A 25949-nucleotide genomic window follows, 5' to 3' on the forward strand; every position below is an offset into this window, starting at 1 on the left:
CACTTGCTGAGCAACGCCAGGTGACTCAAGTCCCCCACCTCAGCCTACTCACACACAAACTGGAAATGACAACTCTTACCTCACAGGGTTGTTAGGATGAGAATCAAAAGAGATCACGGATTTGGATGTACTGGAAAGAGGAGTAAAAATGTTCCTTGTTATTGCTTAACGGCCAAAGACCCACAGTTGGAGGGTTAGTAATGCCAGAGAAGGCTTGTGGTTTAGTTCTTACTGGATAATGAATAAACTCTTACTGAATTATTAATCGTTACTGAAAAAATTAATAAGCTCTATGTATTTGAATAGTAATATGATGAATCTGGGTCCCAAGCGCTTCATTCACAAGTGACATTGAACCCTGGGGGCTTTTGAATATTCTTATCTTGTCCAATTCACCCTTTCTCTCGTATAAAACTGGGAAAGCCCCAACTCAGCCAATGTTGATGATTTGGGCTAGGCCAAACGCATCACAATGTCAGTTTCTCTCTGGGCTAATAACACGAGCAGAAAGAGATGTCCTTCCCTTTAAATGAACATGAATTTATATCTAGTTAACATACATATTCTGCTACAATCTCATTAACTGTGTCCACTGACAAGTGTTCATACATACCCAAGGCAGAGAAGCATGTACTCAGAGTGATACTGGATGTATCCACCCTGGGCATGGAGGGCAGCCCCAGACAGCGAGTCCTGAAAGCTTCCATTGCTCATGGTCAGTAGGAGTGGAAATGCTCATGGGATTTGGATATTGGGGAGCAGTTTGGGGGGATTCAGGCTGGGGGAACATGGTTCTACACTATGCCATCTCAACTGCAAGTTAACCCAACCTGGTGAAGACCTGCGTCTTTGGAGGCCCAGCTAGAAACTTGCACCGAGCATTTAACATTAAGAGATGAGCACATTTTAAAAGTGGGTTTATGATGATATATATATATATATATATATATATATATATCAGTTAACGACGTAGAGACCCAGAAGGTGGGGTCAGCCACTGTAGAAGGATCCTCACACCTTAGCCTGGGCCCATTTGGTGAATTTCAAAACATCTAACTTCTCCACAGAAGGAATTGGCAGTGCAGACAGACCGGAAAGCTAGGCTCTGCGCTTTGCATGTGACTGGTGGAGAACACGCTTTGAAGACAAAACTGAATGCCACAGACCTAGGGTGGATGCTGAAAATCCCTGACCTCTCCTTTTCTTTCTCATTTTTAGCTGTTCCTTCCTCAAATGTTGACTCATTTTTTGTTGAGTGAAGATCGCTAAAGGGGTGGGAACCTTTCCTACTCTTGGGCAACGTTTACAAAGGGTGGAGTCCTCACTATTTTTGTTCGTTTATTCCATTAAGTACTCTTATTTGGGGTTTGTTTGTAAGAGCCTAATTTCCTCAATTTGGCTATTTTAGTGATAGCTGAATAAAAGTAAATGACATTTTCTAAATGCTTTTTTGGGCTTTCCCAAAACTGCAAAGAATCATGAAATGAACCTTGATTAGCACCTTAGATTGTAAATCGTCTTCAAAAAAGGATGCCTACTGATATCATTAAGATGCAATCTTTGAGGTTAACCAAAAAACCCACTCTATAGTTTTCTTGTTCCTTGAAATACAGAGAGTTGTGAAAAATACATATAAAAATGGAAAAAGCAGGGAAATCATTAAATTTCAAGAGATCTTTGGTAAGAGTGCTATTTTTCAATTATTAAAGTGTCATTTTTATGGTACCTTGAGCTTGATCACTGCAGACCCTGGCAGGATATTAGCAACAGGACATACATGCTTTACTTCTGGACGGGACGTGAATTCTGCCTAATTAAGGTGTTCTATAAATAGGCACACTCCATACCCCAAGTCGATCTGACACCTCCTAGGTGACATCTAAAAACTTATCCTTTGCATGTCTGTCAGCTTGATAAACCTCTAAACTTTGCAGGGTTCCTGTGGATAAACAATTTCATAGAATACACAGAATGACAGATGAACGCAAAAAGCAATAGTGAAAAGCTATAGATGCTGTCCACTCTGCATTTCAGGTGAATGCTCTCCAGACCAAGGAGCCAAACTAACTAAGGTCTGAATTTATATTTTGCAACTCACAGGCTGTGAGGCGTTGGGCAAGTTGCTTCACCTCTCTGAGCTTCAGTTCCCTTGCATGAGAACAAAGATAATGCCCGACTTTGTGCACAGTTATGGACTGGATCAGATGAAGTAACACATGTAATATACATCGTGGAGCTTCTGGAATGCTGCAGACCCTCAGTAAGGGTTGGCTTGCAAAAGCAACACAGGACCAAGAGAAATAAAGATCAATATGCCAAAATCAAAGAGCATTTTCATGCAATATAAATACCACAAAGAGAAAAACTTGGGTGACTCCTTGTCCATTTAAGCAACAAGTTCACAAATGGCCATAAAGTGGCAGATGGTGTGAAGCAGATGACATTGGTTAGTAGCTAAGGCCTTTGTGCTGAGTTCTGTTCCTTCTTTGCCGGAGCCTCTGTGTCCTGTCCCCCTGTGCAGGATGGTACTGCCCCCAGGAGCACCCTGGCACTGAGAAGCTCAGGCTGGAAACATCCATACTTCAAACATTTTCTTTTATGAAAAGGAACAAGCCAGATATTATTCTTAGGAAGAAAAAAAAAAAAGACAAGCTTTTTTCCTAGACATAAGCTCAGCAAGTTGCCGCCCCCTGCCCCCTCCCCCGCCCCGCACCCCTACCCCATGCATCAGCACAAGGGCTTTCATTATTCTCAGTGTCAGGACAGAGCAGCATTCTGTGGCCATGCTGGTCCGTCCGTTCAGAGGGCCTAACGCTCAAGGAGGGCAGAGAAGTCCCAAGGCGCTTGGCACTCCCTGTGAACTCTCTGCTCTTTATTTACTCCTGTGACCAAATACAGCTGCGCCTTGAGTCACTAGGCCTTCCACAGTGACTGGTAAAGTAGAAATGTCCATGGGCATTTATAAATAGCTCCAAGACAATCTTGAAATCTACAAAGGCTAGCACAGGATTCATCATCTTGGTTATAGAATAAGGTTAGGTATTGTGGACCCTGAAGTGGGAGTTCAGATGTATCAGCTGAAGAAGAGAAATACCACACGCCAAGGGGCTACCAAAGGGGCGAAAGCAGACTTCCTACCGCCAAGCGTTAGGCCCAGGACTAGTGCACGAGAGAAATCACTTCAGGAAAGCTGTAAGTAAGTGGATTTACAAACTGATTAGCATGACCTATGGCCTCGTAGAAAAAATGGTGGTAGTACCAGAGAGGAACCAGTCTGGACCAGGAAGAGGGGATAAAGAATGGTACCTCACAGGGGCACCGTGACTGCAGATCAGCCAGGCGAGGCAGGAGTATGTGTGAGCACGCACTGGGATGGGAGGTGAGCAGAGGGCAAAAGAGCAGATGGGTCCTATCTGTGGGGCCAGAGACAGACGGCGCCGGGCGTCTCTTTGGATACAGGAGTGATGCTGCTGGGTGAGCACATTGGCACGGAGACGGAGGCTGCTGGGCAGTGATGAGGAGCTGTGAGAAGGCCAACCGCCTGTCCAGCAGTCCCCCTCAGGGGAGCCCTCCCTGCCTCCCCCAGCCAGACCCCCTCCTCAGAGCATGGTGTCCACACCCCACTCAGCACACAGCTCATCATTCTGTAATGGGGGCTTGGGGGCCTCCTCCTCCGCCGCCAGCTAGGCTCCTCAGCTCTGGCCCTGGTGCTTAGCAAATGGGGCCTGCATGAGGCAAAGTGGTGGTGGATTCCAGAAGGCTGGCCTGCTGGACCCCAAGGCCAGACCGGAAGTCACTCTCTGTGCAGCAAGAGAATAAGGGAGGAGACATGGTTTCTTTGCCACCAGAAGATGAAGGGGAAGTAAACTGCCCTCCCTTCCTGACCAGGGTGCCAGTGGATTTGGCAAGGCAGGCCTGTGGACTGGTTTTAGCTGATGTAACAAGGCGCGGGGCTAGGCTGAGAGCAGGAGTGCTGTCTTTTCGTCCTAGTTATGTTACTTGTGGATTAGGTGACCCTGGAGAGATTGCTTATTCTACCTCGTCCTTCCAGAATTAGGGAGTGGATAGATCTCTGGCTTCCAAATGTGGCTGATTATCAGAATCACCTGGGGAGCTTTACACACACACACACACACACACACACACACACACACACACACACACTCACTCACTCACATACACACACGCAGACATGCATACACACGAATCAGAAGCTCCTGCGCAGGGCCCGGGAATTTACATTGGTTCAAGCTCCTGGGTGCATCTGATGATCCCTGACACCAGGAAAACTCTGGAGGCACTTCCAGCATTAGAGGAATATAGGATTTTATGAAAGGCGCACACAGCCTTTAAAGAACCATTTTTTTCCCTACACTTTTTCTTAGAGGAGTCATGCGCTTTTCTCTCTTCAGAGATGTGACAGAATCAAAGACAGTGCTTGAGGATGGCGAGCAGATGAACACTCACCCCGTCGGGTACACACCCCTGGGGCTGCTGAAAGGCTCGGCTGTGCGGTGGGGAAGCCCAGAGCCACAGTGGGCATGCTGCGGACACCCACCCAGCGTGGGGTGCATCACAGCCTCCAGAGCAGCACACTCCGTGCGTCAGGCTGAGCCAGCCTTCCTCCCGGGGCAGCTCTGGCCCCAGTGACAGAGGACATTGGCTTCTGTGCCTTAGGCACAGGGTGACTAGCGGTGGCATCTCAGCACCCTAATGGTCCCACCAACACCACCTCTCTGGCTCGGCTGGTTACACTCTCCTTGTCCTAAGATAATAGCAGCTTCCAGGTGGTGAGTGCACCGATCCCTCCCTGTGTGCCCCGCAAGCGAGGTCACACTGGAGCCTCACAAGCATCCTATGCCATGATCTTACTAGCTCTATTTTACAGATTAGAACACTGGTTTGGAAAGGTTGAATCATCTGCCAAAGAGCACAGAGTAGGAGTCAGAATCTAAACAAGCATACTGATCTTGAGGCTCTCTTCTTAACCTTTTCCACTTTCCATTCCCTAGGGCACCTGGAATGGAACCTCCCGCACCCTCACCTTCCCTTAGAGAGGAGAGAGCGGGAAGGGTCCCCTGCTGCCCAGGGTGTCTCCTTGGCTCACCTTGGCCAGCCTCGCTCGCTTGATGAGGTCGTTGAGTTTGCGCACGGCCGCCTTCTGGGGAAGGCTCTGGATGTCTCTGAAGAGGTCCTGGGCCTCAGCCTCGAAGAGGCGGCGGTTGTCAGTGTTCTGTAGGGGCTGTGCCCAGAAGGAGCCGATGTAGACACGAAGCACCTCGGGTGTGTTGATGACCTTGCCCAGGGACCACATGAGGGCCCCATAGACGCGCATCAGCTGCTGTGTGTCCACTTGGTCGGCCTTGTTCAGCACCACGCGGATCTTGTCATCCTGGCCCCGGAAGGCCTTGATGGCCTCTGAGAACTCATCTGAGATGTCCAGTTTGTGAGCATCGAAGAGCAGGATGATCCTGTCCACGCGCTCCGCGAACCACTGCAGGACCTGGCAGAAGTCATAGCCTAGATGGAGAGAAGGGCACATCAGTGTGGCTGATGCTCAGGGCTGGGGACGTGCTGGTGCGCTGGCGGCTGCCAAGGACAGAGCGCCACCTCCAAGGACGCAATGGAGGCCTCATGGCCTGCAAATCACTTCAGATGAGCCCCCTAGGGCTGGATGCATTCAGGAGTTAAAGCTGAGGATCCCAGGAGTTCATGATCATTCTGATTGGGCATCACTTACTTCCGGATCTGTGATTTCATTTAGTCCCCACGAGTATCTTACTTCCCCTGGTACAGTTCTTGGGATTGATGGCAAATTTGATCAATGGCTCTGTAAAACCACAGGCCCTGGGTCAAAAGCTCTCCCTTCTGCCAAAGGCTCACTTTTCAGAAAGTAGCAGAGGTGGAGAAGGAAGAAAACCCAGGGGTCGCTCGGGGTTGTGCCCAGTAAGCACAACAAAAGAGGAATTGTCTTCTCTTATCCTAAGTGTTTAGGGGTTAAGGAGGCCAAATGATGACCTGCCCCAAAACTGTGACCAATATTTATCATTTGGACTATTTATATCTTAAGTAAGTTGTAAATATTTTTAAAAAATCACGTCTCACAGCCATTGTGTGAAGTGGTCTCTTGCCAATTTCGTTTTAAAAAATGGCCAGGCCCACAACAAATTGTTTAGTTTGCTTTGGCTGCATGCCAATATGCTCCAAATCATGCAGCTCTGTAAACACTCCTCACCGGCCATGGTCAAGGCCTGTTTCTGGCCTGCCCCTGGGGAGGCAGAGGCCCACGGAAAGCAAACAAGAGAGGACCAGTCCCACAAGGTTTATTTTTAATCTCTAGGTTATGACTGATTAGCTGTGGGCTCAGGCTCGGCGCAGCCCAATTAGAGCCAAGATGGTACCTTTCGTGACTTCTACTTTAGTCCTATCACCCCTTTTTTATAGATCTTGAGAACTTCCAAACACACATAAAGGTCTAGAAAATAATATGATGAATGCTGATATACCCATCACATAACTTTAATAAATTTTGACCTTTGGCCTTATTTGCCTCAGATGCTTTAAAGAATTTAAGTGTACTTTATTTATATAACAAAATTCCATATAGCAGTGAGGATGAATTAGATTTTCACTTGTCAACACAGGCAAATCTCCAAAAGACTGGTGAGCGAAAAGTCAGTTTCAAAAGGATATGTCCAGCATGATAACATTCACATAAAACGTTAAAAAAACAAAGCAATACTCAAGAGCCAATAGATACATACGACAGCACAAATACAAAAATATTAACGCTAATTTTGGAATACTGGTGAACTCTGAGGGTTCTAAGGTAGATGAGAAAGCATCTAGAGAATGATCTATTTTCAAAAATAAAGGGGGTCGAGGGACTAAAGTTTCCATAAATTTGTAGAACAGGTGTAAAGGGAGTAGTTGAAGAACAAAAGGATTTAGACACAATTTCAATAAAGAACACAAAACATTCCAAAAATGCTGAAATTCCCTGTGGACCCCTCCCCAAGCACTCTCCCCAGAGGAAAGCACTGCCCTTGAACATGGTGTTTATCGTCGTTACATGTTTGTGTGTTTCCCGTTCATACTTCTTCTCTATTCTGTCTCACAGTGGCACTCCCTGATTCCTTGGGGACAAGGTGGGCAAAGGTAGTTGTCAGAATGTGGGCCAGAGTTTATTTTCATCACGATCAGCAGTCAGGTGAGAACAGAAGAAAATCAAAGACCTGTTGTATGGGGTCGCACAGCAGTATGTAAAGATTCAGAGTCCAGATTTCACTCGGAGTTCTGTCCCTGCAGGGCCAGAACAAACTGCCTCCAAAGGTGCTTCTGTCATTCCAGACTGATTTGGGTCCATCAGATAGTCCCAGACCCTGAGTAGGAGATCCTCAGCAGATGAATGATGGCTCTGCGACCTGGGAGCCAGGAAGATGTTTTAGAACTGACCACCAGAAAGACCTGCATGTGGACACTGGAGTGGACATGAGTTGAATTTGCTGGACACCTTTCCTATTGGACGAGGGGTCCCGTGTGGGCCATAGATGCTGAAGGTGTAGCAGACAGTCCCTTACCCTACTCATTGCCAGGCTGGGGAACAGACAGGTGATCTAGAACCAGAGAATCATCTCCTCCCACCAGACGGGGGTGTTGAATCTTGAGGGAATGATGCAAAGTTACAGGGAAAATGAGAATTTCCTTCTTTCTTTCTTTCTTTCTCTCTCTTTCTTTCTTTCTTTCCTTCCTTCCTTCCTCCCTCCTCCCTTCCTTCCTTTCCTTAAAAAAGATTTTATTTATTTGAGAGTGAGCGAGTAAGCGAGTGAGAAAACTATCGGGGGGGGGGGGAGCAGAGGGAGAGGGAGAAGCAGACTCCCATATGAGCAGAGAGCCAGACTCGAGGCTCAATCCCAGGACTCTGGGAACATGACCTGAGCCCAAGGCAGATGCTTAACCGACTGAGCCGCCCAGGTGCCCTGAAAAATGAGAATTTCCTCATGGCAGAGGTGCTGAATTGAGAGTCCAGTGGTGGTGGCTTCCTAACCTAGTTTTTGAGACTAGCTTTCCAACCTATCCATTAATTCTGTGAACAACTGGATTTTCTGGGGGCGCCTGGGTGGCTCAGTCATTAAGTGTCTGCCTTCGGCTCAGGTCATGATCCCAGGGTCCTGGGATCGAGCCCTGCATCGGGCTCCCTGCTCTGCAGGAAGCCTGCTTCTCCCTCTCCCACTCCCCCTGCTTGTGTTCCCTCTCTCGCTGTGTCTCTCTGTCAAATAAATAAATAAAATCTTTTAAAAAACAAAACAAAACTGGATTTTCTGAAAATTTCCTTTTTGGCTTACATCAGAATCAGCTTCTCTGGTTTGCTACCAAGAACCATGATTGGTGAATAATTTTCCCCACAGCAGAAATACTCTTACAGTCAGTGCCAAAAGACATTTGGCACCCCCATCGCTGTCAGCACCCGCACATGTTCAAATTCAGCCACGGAGACATGAATCTCTTCCTCCAAGGACCACCCAGGTTGAGTGGTGGGCCTCGACAGTATCCGTATTTAAACTTTCACTTAAATTTGGGTTTCTAATAGTTATCTTAAATGTCTTTTTAAAAGATGTCACTCCAATGCTTCATTGAAATAAAAAAGTTAGTGCGAACAGAGCTGCCAGATATGTTTACTATAAGTGAGGTCATTACTCATCTCTGGAGGAATGGCCACATGTCTATATTTTCTTGTTTTAAAGTAACTAGGAGAACTTAAAGTTTAAGAACTACAGGTAGATATAACTGTGTTGTTTGTCATTGAGCAGGTGTAAGGAATTATTTGTTACACATTAGGGAGTATAATCAAAGGTAAAAAAAATCACCAAGTGTCTTAGGAGAAAGCAAAGAATTACCACAGCTGGGAGAGGTTGGTGTGCTCATTTTTTTTCATACACAGTTGTTGTTGTTATTAGTATTTTACCATTTTAACCATTTTTTAAAAAGATTTATTTATTTTAGAGGGGGAGGAGGGACAGAGGGAGAGGGAGAGAATCTGGAGCAGACTCCCCACTGAGCACCAAAGCCGACGTGGGGCTCAATCTCGCAACCCTGAGATCAAGACCTGAGCCAAAATCAAGAGTTGGATGCTTAACCGACTAGCTACCCAGGTGCCCCCCACTTTAACCATTTTTAAAGTGTACAATTTATTGGCATTAAGCACATTCACATTGTTGTGCAATCACCATCTGTCCACAGAACTCTTCATCTTCCCAAACTGAAACTAAGTACTCATTAAACATTAACTTCCCATTCCTCCCTCCCCCAGCCCTGACAACCACCATTCTATTTTGTCTTTATGAATTTGACTACTCTAGGTACCTCATGTTACTGGAATCATACAGTATTTGTCTTTTTGTGACTGGCTTATTTCATTTAACACAATGCCCTCAAAATCCATCCGTGTTGTAGAATTTGTCAGAATTTCCTTCATTTTTAAGGCTGAACAGGTCTGCTCAATTCTTATATCTTCATGATATAAGATAGGCACCCAAGTAGTTATCTACCAAAAAGTTCCAGCTGATTTTAAAGAAATGATTTAATTTAATGATGTTAGTCTGTCTGCTGAAAGAAAACAGTGACTCAGAAGGACCTACAGATCACTGATTCTCAAAGTAAGGCCTTGGACTCAAATAAGGTGCTTGCCAAAGGTTAGACTTGCAGATCCCGCCCTAGAAGCACAGAATCAGAATCCCTGAGGCTGGGCTTGGTGGTCTGCATTTTTTAAACCTCCCAGATAATTGGCGATGCCCAGTGGTATAAAGACCACTACTCTAGACTGAACACCAAAGCATGGGATGGCACAGATAGATCTACATTACTATTGGTCTAAACACATCTAAAGTAGCTTCTTTTTATTCTAAAAAGTTACCAATAGATGGTTAGATGGTGCATCAAAGAACTGAGGAAACAAGGAATTTAACTCTGCTTTCATTTGAAGATGGACTTTGAAATTTATGAAAGTTCCCCTATCTTTGCTGATGCTGGACCTTAGCCCTGGCGAGCCCTTCCCCTTTGGGGTAGGACCGAGAAATCTAGCCTAAATCCTCATCATTCTTCAAAATACCTGGACCTTGATTCAGTTCCACGTTACTTAACTTCCTTAAGCCCCAATTTTCTCCTCTGCAAAATCGAGCTATTGAGTGATTACATGAGAAAATACTCTTAATGTGCTCAATATAAAGACTTAGTAAACTTTCAATAAATATAAACTTTCATTATTATTTCTATCTCCCAGGCTCCAACCCCTGCTGTATGTGGACTCAATCACTCCCACTTTTGAGCCCCCCAAGCCCTTTAATTATACTTTACACAGTGTATTATAATCAGGTGGATGTACGGGTCTCCGTCATTGGATCATAAATTCTTTAACTGCAGGGACAATGTCTTGCACAAGAGATGGTTAATAGTATGGGCTTTGCCTTGGACTTTTATAAGAGATGTTCTTTTTTCAAGGCTTTTTTTTTTTTTTTAAGATTTTATTTATTTATTTGAGACAGAGAGAATGAGAGAGAGAGAGCACATGAGAGGGGGGAGGGTCAGAGGGAGAAGCAGACTCCCTGCCGAGCAGGGAGCCCGACGCGGGACTCGATCCAGGGACTCCGGGATCATGACCTGAGCCGAAGGCAGTCGCTTAACCAACTGAGCCACCCAGGCGCCCAAGATCTAGGTGCTATTAAAGAATGGAGAAAGAACAAAATAGACAATTGCAGTGAAATTTATTGATGGTAGCATAGATGAATTTCCTCATTCAAGAATTTCTGAGAGAATACTATGTGCTTATACACATGATCTTCTACTATCAGATCATTACTCATAAACTCATATAATCAGTGGTTTTGTTCACTGAACTTGTGAGTACAAGTTATTTAAGATAGTGTACATTATTATTATTATTTTTTTAAGATTTTATTTATTTATTTGAGACAGAGAGAATGAGAGAGCACATGAGAGGGGGGAGGGTCAGAGGGAGAAGCAGGCTTCCCGCCGAGCAGGGAGCCCGATGCGGGACTCGATCCAGGGACTCCGGGATCATGACCTGAGCTGAAGGCAGTCGCTTAACCAACTGAGCCACCCAGGCGCCCGATAGTGTACATTATTAATGATAGGGAACTCTATGATCAACTTGTAAAGAGGGCCATGAATAATTCTGCTTTAACAGTAAGTATAAGGGTGATCAAAACTGGAAAGTTACAGACAATAATAATAATGGCTAATGGTAATAATATGCTTACTGAGGCATTGTTCTATTCAGTGTACAGACATTAATTTATTTAATCTTCATAAGTCTGGGGGTGGGTACTATTAATGTTTTCATCAACATTACTGTTTTTGCAAATACATTATTTTTATACCGTGTAAAGTTAATACAAATTACATACGATTAGAAACAAGGTGGTAACTAGGTAAGGTGATGGATGTGTTAATTAGCTTAATTGTAGTAATCATGTCACTGTATATGTACATTAAATCGTGTTGTACACCTTCAATATACACAAATTTTATTTGTCAATTATGCCTCAGTAAAGCTGGGGAAAAAAAAGAAAAAGAGTATAAGCTTTGGACTCAGGCTGCCTCAGGTCTAATCCTGGCTCCATTACTTACTAGTTTTGTGAGCTGGGGCAAGTTACTTAACCTCTTTGTGCCTCATTTCCTCATTTGTAAAATGGGGCTGGGCGCCTGGGTGGCTCAGTTGGTTAAGCAACTGCCTTCGGCTCAGGTCATGACCCTGGAGTCCTGGGATCGAGTTCCACATCGGGCTCCTTGCTTGGCGGGGAGTCTGCTTCTCCCTCTGACCCTCCCCCATCTCATGCTCTCTCTCTCTCAAGTAAATAAATAAAATCTTTAAAAAAAATAAAAATAAACAAAACGAGGCTAATAATAGCATCCACATACCTCATGGGGCTGTGGAATTAACAGATGAGAAACATTTGAATCATCCCGACATCTAGAAAGCTCTCCAAAATGTTATCTACTGGTTATTTAAAAAACCTTTGCAACGGGTGCATGGTGCGAGTGCAGTAAATGTTGAAGGATGCCTGGCTGCGGCCAAGTATAGTCTGCAGCCACGGAGAAAACACAATTAGGGTAAAGGTGACAGCGCTAGGATGCTTGAGTCAAGTGAAACAATCGGTGCTCAGAAGATAGCTAACAGAAGATACGACTTAGCAGAGAACCGCCCATATTTTATAAATAGAGCTGGTGGACCCTCAAAGGGTGAAGCCCTACCAGTTGGTCCTAAAGACCCTGGGTTGCTCCTCAAATAAAGCTATGATTCTAATCACAGATACTTCCTGGCTTATAAAAGTCCTGTGCATAGCCATACTGGCTGGGATAACCAGGGCATACATAGTACCCAGTGGGAGGAGAGTAATGAATTTTCCCAAAGATTCAGTTACAGAGGGTGGTCAGGTCTCTCTTACCAGCTTGAGTTCAGTCACACTGTGCTAACTGGGTCTGTGACAGACCTACCATTTAAAGTGGAAACCAGTGGCCCCGAGACTGAATGTGGCCCTCGGCTGCTATTCTGTTTGGCCTACAGCCTACACAGTGTCATTACATTTGGAGTTGCCTGTTTTTGGTCCAGACACGCTCTGTAGTTCTAACAGCCCATTCCACCTGTTGCCCACGTCTGAGAGGAAATACCACAGACTCTGCCTCTGAAAAGTCACCTCCTGCTCCTGGGCTCCCACTGGGATCTAATAGCTCCCCAGAGACCTGTACCATCTGAGGTCACAGCTGTGTCCCCCACTGGGCCGTGAACACCCAAGGGTAGGGGCCCTTTCTACCCTGCTCCTTACAGCACCAAGACAGTGGTCACCAAGGGCAGGTCTCAGTACACGCTTCCTGAAGGACTGTTTTCTGTGGAAAACTGTGTTCAAAATTCCCAGAACTGGCTTTACACAAGCTTTTGGAACGCCTCTCTCTGGAATTTAGAGGTACACTCAACATTTAGAAATGTAACAATACATTTCAAACACAAAAGTCAAAATGGATTAATTAATAATTATCAAATGCCTAGGATGTGCTTGGAATACTTGCTGAGGGACAGACTTCTATAAAACAAAGGCTGCTAGCTTTATCCATACTAACCCCAAACTGGAAACATTCCAAATGTCCCTCAACAGGTGAATGGATAAACTGTACCAGTGGACTAGTGCTCAGCAATAAGAGGAATGAGCTACTGACGTGCGCAGCCCACGCGGGGCCATCTTGGGAACACCAAGCCGAGTGAGAGAAGCCAGACGCTAAAGAGTACGCACCGTAGGATTCCATTTATGTGAAATTCTAGAGCAGGCGAAACCAAGCTACAGGGACCAGGAGCAGGCCAGTGGTTGCCTCAGGCTGAGGGTGGGGCTGGGACTGACTGCAAAGTGGCACGGACAAAGAAGGAACTTCTCAGGGGGACGGAAAGGTTCTATTTCTTGATGATGGCGGTGGGCGCACTGGTCAAAACTCACCAAACTGGACAATTAAAATGAGTGCATTATTATGTTCTACTTCAATAAGAATGACTTTAAAAAATTTAAAAAAAAATTAGAAAGAAAAGGAAATGAAGAGAGAACGAACTCAAGGCTGCTAAACTTGTTTGAAGATACACATCTCCACAAACTGCTGGATGGACCAGGACGTTGAAATCTGTTCATCAAGGGGAATATGTAGCGCATTTGGCTGGGTAAAGAGCTGAATGTAGCTAAAGCAGGAGCCCTAAGGCTTTAGTCGAAATCAGCCTTCCCCAAAAAGGTTAATGTAAAATTTGGCTCATCCACTGGGACTTTGAGAGTTGTGTAGTTTCACAAGTGTTCTACCTTCTAGCCAAGGTGATAAGTGAGTCTCCCACAGTGATGATCAGGGATGAGAATGCTCTGAGTTTGAGAATCCGTTCTAGCTAGGGCGAATGCAACAGAGCCTAGGGTACATACACACCTGGGTGTATGTATGCACACGCATGATGTGGGGTAGTGCATGTATGCTTGTATTAATGAGTATGTATGGAAGGCACAGGAATCCACATCATAACACACTTGTCCCCATGGTGCTCAATGTATTTTTAAAATTTATTCATTCAATTATAGACATCTCAGTTCTATTAGATCTAATGGAACTTTTATTAGTCTAGAACAAAACAGAGATGTCATCAGCCCAATTGGTTAAAAATGTAGTTTCTATCTTCGCAAAAGGACCCACAAGCTCTATAGCTTTGGGAGCCGAGAAAGAAAATTTGTCCTGTGGAAGATCCCAGCTTGGCATCCTGGCTCCACGTTCTGGGAACAAAGGGAGGGGGCAGGAAGGAAGGGGCCCCTTCCACCCAATCAGGGGCTTCCATCACAGCTCCCGTGGAAGCTGTGGTCTCCATCCAAAGGGACCCACCAGGAAATGACATCTGAGATTGTTGCCCCCTGGCTCAGGTAAATATAGGGTGGCGGCCTTGAGAAAACTAATTTGGCAGTCTGTTTTTAATAGAACAGAAAACAAAATGCTTAAATTTCTTCCCAGAGCCAAGTTGCTAATTACGTGAGTTTTAAACAAGCTGTGTGTCAATAAAAGGATACAAGACAATGGAGTACCAGCCAGAATGGAGGCCGGGTTCTCCCTGCCCATGCCCCTGGCCCCATTCTTGGGGTGGATGAAGCCACTTGCCCAGTTGGACACGGTCCAAGACTCAGCTCAGACCTGTCCTCTCTGGCGGGTCACAGACCTGCCCCTTCTACAGCCCACAGCTCCCGTTTCATGCCAGGCCACTCAAAACCCCACCACAGCTCTTACTGTGCTTATTTGTCTGGGTAACCCCGGCCTCTCTCCTGGCGGTCCCTTCGGCATCGTGTCCATCTTTGTGTCCCTCCAGCACCTAGGTGACTGTCCAGTGCAGACCGTCCAGAAAGACACCAAGAGTGTGCTGGGAGCACCTCTAAACTGTACTTCTTGTCCCAAGGCTCCTTCCTCTCCAATCCAGCTCTCAAATGTCCCCACCCCTTCTCAGAATTTGGAGATAATCCCCAAAACATTGAGTGCCCTGATTACTTTTAGAAGAGATGTTTGCAAATTCTCCATGACTAGCTCCCACCTTCCCTCTCTAGCCTTGTCTCAGGGTCTCTTACTAAGCCGCACACTCCCTACCCCATAAACCACAGGGGCTCTTTGCCCCTCTTCAGAGGCCTCCTGCAGTCTCCTGCCTCTGCACCTTTGCCCAGACTTCCTTCAGCCTAGGATGCCCTGCTCTCTCTTCATCTCCACCTTCCCTCTCCTCTGGGTCACTTCCCTCTAGGAGGCCTTCCCCCACCTGAGTAGAACAGACCCACCTTCCCCATTTCCTCCCAAGAGGGTCTGTGCTCTGCCACAGCTCATCCACTAAACTATAAGCAGCCCGAGAGCAGGGGCCAAGTCTTAATCATGCTTAGAACCCAAAAGCGCACCACAGAACACTTTGTACTGTCTGAATCAGGTTCCCTGTGATGTATTCTTATAGCACCAATGACTTTTCTTTAGTAACACTTATACTTTCCGGTGATATATTTATTTGGTGATAATAAGACAGAAACTCTATGAGGGCAGAGACTCGATCTCTCACTGTCTACCCAGTACTCAGTACCTACTATTGAACAGAGTAGGTGTCCAATAAATTTGGGTTATTCCTCAAAAAATTAAAAATAGAACTACCATATGATCCAGCAATCCCACTTCTGAGATTAATTCAGAAGAATTGAAAAGAATTTAAATCAGCATCTCAAAGAATTATTAGCACTCCCATGTTTATTGCAGCGTTATTCACAATAGCCGAGATAGGGAAACAACCTTAATGTCTTTGGCAGGCTAATGGCTAACACAAATGTGGTTTAGCCATCCAATAGAATATGATGCAGCCTTAAAAAAGGAAATTCTGTAACATGGATGGACCTGGAGGACATTACACTAAGTGAGATAAGTCACTCATAGAAAGAAATATACTACACGATTCCGTTTATACAAGGAAATCTAAAATACTCAAACTCCCATAATCGTAGAGTGGAATGGTGGTTGCTGGGGGGAGCGGGAGGCAGGAGGGGGATGGGAAATTACTAAGCAATAGGCACAAAGTTTCAGTTAAGCAAGAGGAGTAAGTTCTGCTGTATGACACTATGCGTATAATTAACAATAATGTAGTGTGCACTTAAAAATTTAAGAGGGTGGACAGCATTTTAAGTGTTCTTACTACAATACATATGTACACATCAATGTACATAAATAAAACCTAAAACAATAAAATAAATTTAATTAATGAACTGAAGTGAACAAGAAGCATAACTGATTTTTAGCAAGTTAGAGGGCAAGGCTTAAGCAGTGCTGTGAGTTTCTAAAAAAAGAGCTGTTACTAATTATAGGAAGTACAAATAACCTCAAAATAAACATCAGATATCTGGGATTGCTCAGGTATTAAATATACATTTTCAAAAATAGTCACTTCGGTTAACAATAGCAGCCACTTCAGTTAAACATGTGCGAGGAGTCCTTGTATTGTTTTCAGGCTGGGTTTACTCTGCAACTGGAAAAGGCTGTTTCTGAAAATGTGATTGGGGTTGGGTACAGAATGATAGCTCAAAATAAACGATGGCAGCAAATATTTACTGAGCTCTCTCAACATTCCTGCACTTTCTACCAACATAATCTCTCCTAATCCTCACAACAACCCCATGAAACAGGGGCTATCGTTATCCCTATTTTCTAGGTGAGGATACAGAGACTCAGAGAGGTTAAATAACTTACCCAAGGTCACACAGCTATTTCCTAGGAGAGCCAGGGTTCACACCCAGGGACTTGCATCCCAGAGCTTGTGCTTTTATCCACTGCAGGGCACCACAGGTATGCCAGGATGGTGGCATTCGAGGTGATTTTTATTTTTTTCTTTTTGGTCTTTTTAAAAGTAAGGTAGTTTTATAAGTGTCCTACAATAAATATATACTCTTTTTGTAATAAGAAAAGAATAAGCATATTGTAAAGATTATTGGTCCCTATGTGACTGGGCTAACAATATCACTGAGGAAGGCTTTCCTTTTCTTCTATAATGGTGTTTAGCGAGGGTCTGGATTTCTAGCATTTTCCAGCCTATCACTATCTCAAGAAACCCTGAGGGTGAAGTACTGTCTTTGCAGTTAGTTACAGGTAACCTCTGGGGGAAGAGTCGGCCCTGGATCAGCTGTACTTGCCAGAGCAGTGGGAACAAGCTGGTAGGGAGATGAGCCACAGACACTCTGCTCCTGCTGCCCTCTCTGCTTCCCCTCACCCCAAGCTGATCAGTTGCACAGGTGGGGTGCGGTGGGGGTAAGCGGAGGCGGGGGCAGCAGTGGGGTGGGGGAAGGGTTCCAGGCTCCCGCTGGGTGTGGGGGAGGGGCTGATCCTAAACCCTGTCCTGGAGATCCAAGACTGCCAGGGAAGAGGAACAGGGGCCTCCCTATGGGCGCACACCGTGGAGGGGTTCAGGGTGTGTTCACCTCAAAGTGTTCAGTTGGTGGTGGCCCCCTCTTGGAGAGTGTAATTGGCTACAAGAAAATCCCTGTGGTTGCAGAGCTCCCTGTCTGACTGTGCCTGGCCTGAAGGGGGTTTGGCCACTGAACATACCACAGTTGAAATAAAACCAAGGACCAAATCTGTCCTTGGAGGGGCTTGGTGTTGTTTATCCCCTATTTCCACTCCCAACTCCTTCTTCCTTTGGAATTTAGTTCAAAACTCTCTGAACGAATTTATCGGTGCCTGTTTCCTCCTAAAATAAACAAGCCAACCTCACAGCCTCTCTCTTTCCTCTGGGGCTGCTGTAAAAATAACAATGGGGCAGATGGGGGCCATGTGACCCCCAAGGCCGCTCACATCATGGGATCACACCATCCCGCACCCAGGTGGGGAACAGAGAAAGGCTTCATTTGAATATTTAGCCTGATGAACGCCATGGCCTCTGGTCAGGTGACCACGTCAAAGGGGGAAATTGGGTTTCATATCTTGTTTTCCATCTCAGACTAAAAATGAGGTTAAGAAGCAAGTCCATTTAAAGAGCACTGGGCCCCGGAAGGAGACAGCAACACTGTGTGGCATTTTAGTCTCTTTGCCAGAGAGAGAGGTTGGTGAAAATTTACCAAGAAAATCCCCCAAGTTCTGGAGCCTGGTTCAGCCATTTCGCTTCGCTGGGCCTCAGTTTCTACATAAATCAGATGGGTTAGATGATCAATAAGAATTTTTTCTTTCCAGATCTTAAATTAACTACACTAGATATTGGTTAGTTATAGTACCAGCATAAGAACATAAAACCGCTCAGCTGGCTACAGGAATACTCAATGACTAATCTAAGGGAAAAAATTATCAAGTAACAAGTTTCATTTTACTCTCTTTGTACCACTGGACTCATGTACTATGGCACACAGGGCTGATTGGAAGGTCCTTGCATGTTTCCACAAGGGTCTTTAGTTGCTCTGAAGTATAATTTGTCACCCAACTGCCAACACCTCTGTGCTGAAATTACCAGAGGAAAAGTCACAGAATTTGAGGCATTCAAGAATGCTTAAGAGATCATCAGATCCACCCTTCTAAGAATAGAAGTAAGTGAATCCAGGAATCAAGTGTCATACACCTAGAGATTGCCCATTCCTCATTTTCAAGTGGGCGTTGTGTACCTAAAGCAAGAAAGCCTCTCACAATACATCTATAAATCAGACAGTCAGTTTGTACTTGTATTGGATTTTCTTGAGGCAAAAGGCCAATGAGACACAGTCTCCACCCAAGTGTGAGAAGGCTAAATATTTACAAACAAGGCTTCTACCTTGACAATACATCTTGTCATTTTGTGGTTCAGAAGGGCAAAAAGACAATATTTCTTCAAGCTACACTTTTCTCAAGAGAAATGTTAAACCAAGAAGGTGACAACTTTGGGATCAACAAACCGCTTGCAAGCAACTTCCGACCCTCAATACCCTGCCCTGCCCTGTTCCTCCTTTTAAACAATCCCAGTGTTGCGTGAGTGTTCTGTGAGCATTTGGACAACAGCCAGTCATGAAGACCAGTGCCAGCCATTAAGTTATCGGCTAACCCGCTCCTAAAGCCAAACTATTAGTTATTTCTGGGTTTATGGCACCGATGGAAAGATAGATCAAGTCAGTGGGGACCATGTGAATCCACATTGGGTTCTTTATTTAAAAAATGACTCAATTGGGGCGCCTGCGTGGCTCAGTTGGTTAAGCGTCTGGCTTTGACTCAGGTCATGGTCCCAGGGTCCTGGGATCGAGCCCCACATTGGGCTTCCTGGTCAGCGGGGAGCCTGCTTCTCCCTCTGCCTGCTGCTCCCCCTGCTTGTGCGCTCTGTCAAATAAATAAAATCTTAAAAAAAAATGACTAAATTATTTTAGTTAATAAAAGTTCACGTAGTTACCAACAGTATTTCAAAATGGTCAAATACCTCCAGAAAGGAAATACTTTGAAATATTTGTAAATAGGCAATGGTGCTCAACCACCCTAATAATAAAAATGAAAATTAGAATTATAATGAGATGCCATTCACCTATCAAAGATAAAGTGAAGATAAGGGGGAAAAAAATCAGTAATGCCCTGAGTTGGGGAGGATGTATTGTTCTAGAAGAGTAGGTACATCTTCTAGAAAAGGCATTTTGGCGTCGGCTAACTCCGTAAAAAGACCACAATTCCATTTGACTCGGTAATTTCACTACTAAGTGCATCTTTTTTTTTTTAACTGAAGTATAATTGACATGCAATGTTATATTAGTTTCAGGTGTGAATATAGTGATTTGACGATTCAATACATTATCCAATGCTCACCCCAATAAGTGCAGTTATCATACAACGTTATTATAACATTATTGACTACATTCTCTATGCTGTACTTTTTACCTCTGTGACTTATTTATTTTATAACTGGAAGCTTGTACCTTTTACTTCTTATCAATTTCACCCATTCCCCGACCACTTCCCCTCTGGCAACCAGACCCTCAGTCTGTTTGATTTTTTGTTTCTTTGCTCATTTGTTTTCTATCTTAGAGTTCCACTTGCACACTACTATGTAAACTGTATATATTTGCACGGTGTGCAAAACTATATTCTGTAGCACAGTTTGGATGCCATCCATCAAAAGGATACCAGCTGTTAATTTGGGCACATCTATATGATGGAACACTCTAAAAGTCCTGACAAGGACCTGCTGCAAGATTGACTGCTAAGTGGAAAACTCTCAGTGCAGAGCAGTGTGCGGGACCCTCCCGCTCTGGGAGACACTGCAGACAGGGTTTGCTCTGGGAAGAGGAACTGGGGGTGTGGTTGGGACACTCTTCACCATCTAACTTTCTGTAATGTAAGCTTTTCATCTCAAGTATGTACACACACTTGTGCAAAATGAAACGTGAAATGCTGAGTAATGGTCTGATTTGTGCTTTGCCCTGTGATTTGGATTCAAGCAGGAGTGGTTTTGAGAAAGAGACTGACATAATCCAGGCGAAGAAGAGGTTTCTAAAGGAAACTGTGTCATGGCACATGTGAGAAATATCCCCAGATACCAGAAAGAAGATTATGGCAAAAAGAAGTGGAAACATGACGAGAGCCGGGGCCCTCGGCCACAAGAGAACACCTCCTCCGGGTCATTGTCTTTGGCAGGTTCGCCCAGCTCCCTTCCTGGGCTGCATTCTCCAAGCATTCTTTCCACACACCTATTGTCAAATCCATCTATTTCCTTTATCCTCCCCTCTCCTTTTTTGGGTTCCTGGAATAGCAAGGTCCTTGTCGGTCTAAGTCCCAGGATATTTCTCATCTTCCATGGAAAGCAAAGATGCCTTGAAAGCGCTGCTATTTTCAGCATGTGTCCACATCTGCCGGCTCCAGATGCCGGTGTGTGAGGCCTGACTTCTGGCCATACTCTGGGTCCTCTCACTCTATGCATGCTTCATTACTCATGTCTCTGGGGCACTTAAGCATTCACACCAATCATTCAGACCCTCACAAGGTCTAACTCTGTGAGGAAAGTACTTTTCTTCCCATTTTATAGAGGAGGAGACTGAGGCTCCCAGAGCTGGAGTAGCTTGCCCAGGTCACCCCGCTGGTAAGGGGAAGCACCAGAGAAATGGAAAAATGTCTCAGGTCAGTGTTGCTCGGCACTATACTGCTCCACTTCCATCTAGAATCCTGCATTTACAATCTATCACTCCCACCCTCCAGTCTGGGGGGGTCCCCCACTGGTGCACAGTGACTGGGGGGAGAGGGCTTTTGCCACACCTAACAGTTGGGATGGAGGTTATATAACAAGAATGTCCTCATTATAGCAGTGAACTTATTAAACATCTGAAAATGTAAACGAGACATCTTTTAAAAAAAATCTCTTCTTTCTTTTTTAGAGGTTCCTAAAACTCCTAACTTCCAAAGAAGTATAGAAACGTTGGGGGGTGCTCCTCCATGGAGTGAAGACCCAGGCAGAGGAGAGCAGTGTCAGGCCAGGACTCCCTGTCAGATGCCCACGAGCTAATGCAACCACGGTCACCGGGTCACCCAGGGACCACTGTGGGGTAGTGAGCTCCGCTTCCTTTCAAAGCCCTCACCGGGGAGGATGGTGGCTAGTCACAGAGCACAGCCCAGGGCTCCTGCCCCACCCAAAGACACCCCCTCCCTCAACTTACATCCTCCAAGAGGGCAGCATTCATGCTGGCAAGACAGGGATGTGGGGCACAGCTCAAGTCCATTTTGGTAGTTTTCCCAGGTTTGTAATCCTCTCTTCTTTCACTTGACTCCAGGGGCGGGGGGCGCAGAGCGCACAAGAAAGGGCAGGCTCAGAAGGCAGACTCAGAACCACCCCAGATTCCTCCAAGTGGGGATCTGTGTGCAGCAACACCCTGGACAGGCTGCTTTCTGGACCCCACCCCACACTCCCCATGTTGTTTGTGCTGAGGTCAGGAAGTAGCCTGTTAACAAGTTCCCTGGGGCCTGAGAATCATAGCAGTAGAGCTTCTTGGCCTCATTCACAGACCCATCAACTCCAGGGCAGAAGTGGGGTGAGACAGGGTGACTTGAGAACAGGTCCCACAGAGGAAGAAATGACAGCAATAATCAGGGAAAAGAAAACCAACCAATCAGCCAAACCCACACAAGCCAAGTGGCAGACCCAGGGCTGGTTCTGTTACTGTTCAGTGCGACACTCCCGGATGCTCATAGTCATAATTCTGGGTAATCAAGAGAACGTTAAAAAAGATAATCCTTCAATGGCTTCCTATTCCTCCCAGAATAAAATCCATGCACTTCCCTAAGGCCAACAGCTCTCCCGAGCAAGCCCTCCCAACCTCACTGCCCACCACTTCCCAGCTAATCACCAGCCTCTAGCCTTCCCTGGACCTGCCAGGGTTTAACTTCCCTTGGCCTTGGCCTACGAGATGTCCTTCCCCCAATGCCCTGCCAGGCTAGTCCTTTTATTCTTTGGGTCTTCACCTAAATGTCACCTCCTCAGAGACCCCTCCCCTGACTCCCCATCTAAAGTAAGACCGCCCCTGCTGTGGGACTCAGCAATTACTTTCTTCAAGTCTTTGTTTCAACTTGCATTTGTTTTGTATTTCTGCTCTTCTGTCTCCCTCCCTGGTGTATACTCCAGGAAGGCGCGACAGGGTCTATCCTGTTCTGTTAAAAGTAAAGCACCTGATACCTGAAACATAAGAAATGGATCAGGAGGAACCTAGCAGAGTTTGGTGCATGGCAGATATTCAATAGAAGAAAACCTCTTCCCCTTTCTACTATCCTTTCAATGAGAATGCAGGGCCGTGTGTGTGGGTCTTTCCCAAAGACACCATCAACAATTTGCTGAAGGTAAAAAACAGAAGGTTTGGTGTTTGTAGGGGAAAAGCAACAAATACATGGAAACTTGCCCCACCTGGTACCCCTCCCCAGCTGCCCCCTGTGTGTGTGACAGTAAGAGAGAGAGGGAGAGAGAGAGAGATATTTCCCCGGTTTGTGTCCTTGTCTCTTGCGGTTAATAGCACGCATTCTGGAACCAGGCTGTGTGGTTTGAATCCCACTCAGCCACTTACTAGCTGCTTTGGTTATCAGTCACCTTAAAACTCAGTGGCTTAAATAATAACTTACTATTTTCTCCGGTCTGAGGGTTGACTGGGCTCGGCTGGGTGGTTCTCCATCGGGGAGTGTCATGAGGTGACAGTCAGATGGTAGTTGGGGCTGGAACCATCTGAGGGTTCAGCTGAGCTGGTTGTCCTTGATGGCTTTTTCACTCACCTCAGCTAGGCTAGAGGCTGCCTGAGCCTGCTGGCCTCTCCATGTGACTAGCCTGGGCTTCCCTCACAGTATATTGGTCTCTGGGTAGTTGGACTTTTTATTTATTTTTTTTTATTTTTTTATTTTTATTTTTTTTTTAAAGATTTTATTTATTTATTTGAGAGAGAGAGAATGAGAGACAGCGTGAGAGGGAGGAGGGTCAGAGGGAGAAGCAGACTCCCCGCTGAGCAGGGAGCCCGATGCGGGACTTGATCCCGGGACTCCAGGATCATGACCTGAGCCGAAGGCAGTTGCTCAACCAACTGAGCCACCCAGGCGCCCCGGTCGTTGGACTTTTTAGATGTCAGTTGGCTGCCCATAGATCCAGCTGGAACCTTCAGGACTTCTTATGATTTAGACTTGGGAAGTCATGAAGCATCACTCCTGCTGAATTCTCTCATCAAAAAGTGAGTCAGAAGGCCACCCTAGATTCAAGGGGAGGAGACTGCACCAGGGCATGAATATTGGGAGCACTGTTCATGGTGGTGGGGGTGGTGGGAGGAGGAGAAGGCATTTTTTTTGAGACTAGCTACCACACTTCTAGAGGACTGTGGGCAAGTTACTTAACCTCTTTGTGCCTCAGTCTTCTCTCCTATGAAATGTGGTAATAGTTCCTACCTCATAGAGCTCTTGTGAGGAGCAAATGAGTTAATAATATATGGAAAGCAATTTACAATGTGCTGTGGAAGTATTAGCCATTATTATTATTATTACTCAAGAGTAAGGAGCAAACATTTTCTCTGACTAATCTCTGTAATCCAATGTCTATGAAATGTTTGATAATCATGAGCTGCTCCACAGAGGATAGTAAGATAAGGGATCTTCTCTCTACTAAAAAAAAATTGTTTTTCATTTAAAAGCCTAGGTAAGTTTTGAAGTTTGGGTAGAAGCAGTCATTCCTCATGATCAAGTATGCATTTAAAATATTGACAAAAACTAAAAAGAGCTTCCAGGGCTTGGCGAATGCCCTTCTGAGTCACAGTGATGACAGGCTCACATCAGGGACAGGAGCAGCAACATTTGTGGTGTGGAATTTCCTGTGGCAGTGGCGGAAAAGGAGCCATGAATGCGTCTGTCAGCAAACTTCCCCAAAACAAAAAGGAACCAGGATTTCCTGTGGGAGGCCCAAGGAGCGAGTGGTGTCCAGGACCTCACACCCCAACTGGCCTTAGCACTGCCAGAAAACAGGATCCGCCAACAAATCATCGGTGGTCAGCCCCATTCCCTGGGGATGGACCCTTCTGTTGCTGCCAAATTCAAACAAAGCTCTGAAACAAGCATTGAGCTCAAGCTCTAAACATAAAAAATGGCTTCGTGATCTGAGCCTGAAGACTTATGTTCTGTTCTACAGAATTCTCTACCATGTCATCCTTTACCTCGCATTCGTCCGTATTCTGTGCAGCCTTCAGGACAAAATCCAGTCTCCCCCTGCCCCCACATGCCCATGTTCCAGCCACCTGCACAATGCACGTTCCTCCAAAGGGCCCCAGCTCACACATCTCCCCCTGTTCTTGAACATACCCTTTCTGCTGGCTGGAAAGGGGTAACAATAGTAAGGGCAGCCATGGTTATCTTTCCCTTGACTATGCACCAGACAGGTGCTGTGGTAGGAGCTTCATATCATCACCTCACTGTATCCTCACCCTATGTGATAAGGTCCTCAGCCTGCTGGCTGATGAACTCGCTCGTTTACCCTGATCAAGACGCACTGCTTCATAAGGTCAGACATATAGATCAATGAAATAGAATTGAGAGTGCAGAAATAAACCTTCATATTTATAGCCAACTGATTTTCAACAAGGGTGCCAAGACAATTCAATGGAGGAAATTATTGTCTTTTCAACAAATGATGCTGGGACAACTGGATATACACATGGGAAAGAATCAAGGTGGACCCCAACCTCACACCATATATAAAAATTAACTTAAAATGGATCAATGACCTAAAAGCAAGTGCTAGAACTATAAACCTCTCAGAAAAAAATATAGGATTAAATTTTCATGTGCTTGGGTTAGGCAAAGTGACAAAAATTAAAATAGATAAATTAGCTCTCATTAAAATGAAAAAGTTCTGTGCTTCAGACAATACTGTAAAGACAGTGAAAAGACAACCCAGGACATGAGATAAAATATTTGCAAATCATTTATCTGACTAGTATAGAGGATACATAAAGAATGTTAAAACTCAACAATAAAAAGACAAATAATCCAATTAAAAATGGGCAAAATATCTACATATACATTTCTTCAAAGAAGATATATAAATGGTTAACAAAGCACATGAGAAGATGCTCAACATCATTAGCTGTCAGAGAAATGCAAACTGAAATCACAATGAAATACCACTTCATACCTACTGGGATGGTTCTAATCAAAACAACAGTGTTGATGAGGATGTAGAGAAATTGGAATGCTTGTACTCTGCTGGTGGGAATGTAAAATGATGCAGCCACTTTGGAAAACTGAGTTCCTCAAAACACTGAGTTACCATATGACCCAGCAATTCTGCTCCTAGGTAAATACCCAAGAGAACTGAGAATGTATGTTTTCACAAGAACTTGTACATGAATGATCACAGCATCATTATTCAAAATGGCCAAAATAGTGGAAACCCAATTGTCCATCACTTGGTGAATTAA

At 45.2% G+C, this 25949-nt stretch overlaps 1 protein-coding gene across 1 annotated transcript in view; it reads right to left on the reverse strand.

Moving 5' to 3' along the window:
- The window catches only part of EHD4 (EH domain containing 4), a 79452-nt gene that overhangs the window by 14930 nt on the left and 38573 nt on the right, over positions 1-25949 (reverse strand). The window contains exon 4 of the mRNA XM_081830969.1: positions 5108-5520. Coding sequence (XP_081687095.1) covers positions 5108-5520 — 413 coding nt within the window. The remainder of the gene's footprint in view (positions 1-5107; positions 5521-25949) is intronic.

The sequence above is a fragment of the Leptonychotes weddellii genome, chromosome 9 (assembly GCF_054177405.1).
Source record: "Leptonychotes weddellii isolate Sample4059 chromosome 9, ASM5417740v2, whole genome shotgun sequence".
NCBI classification, from domain to species: Eukaryota; Metazoa; Chordata; class Mammalia; order Carnivora; family Phocidae; genus Leptonychotes; species Leptonychotes weddellii.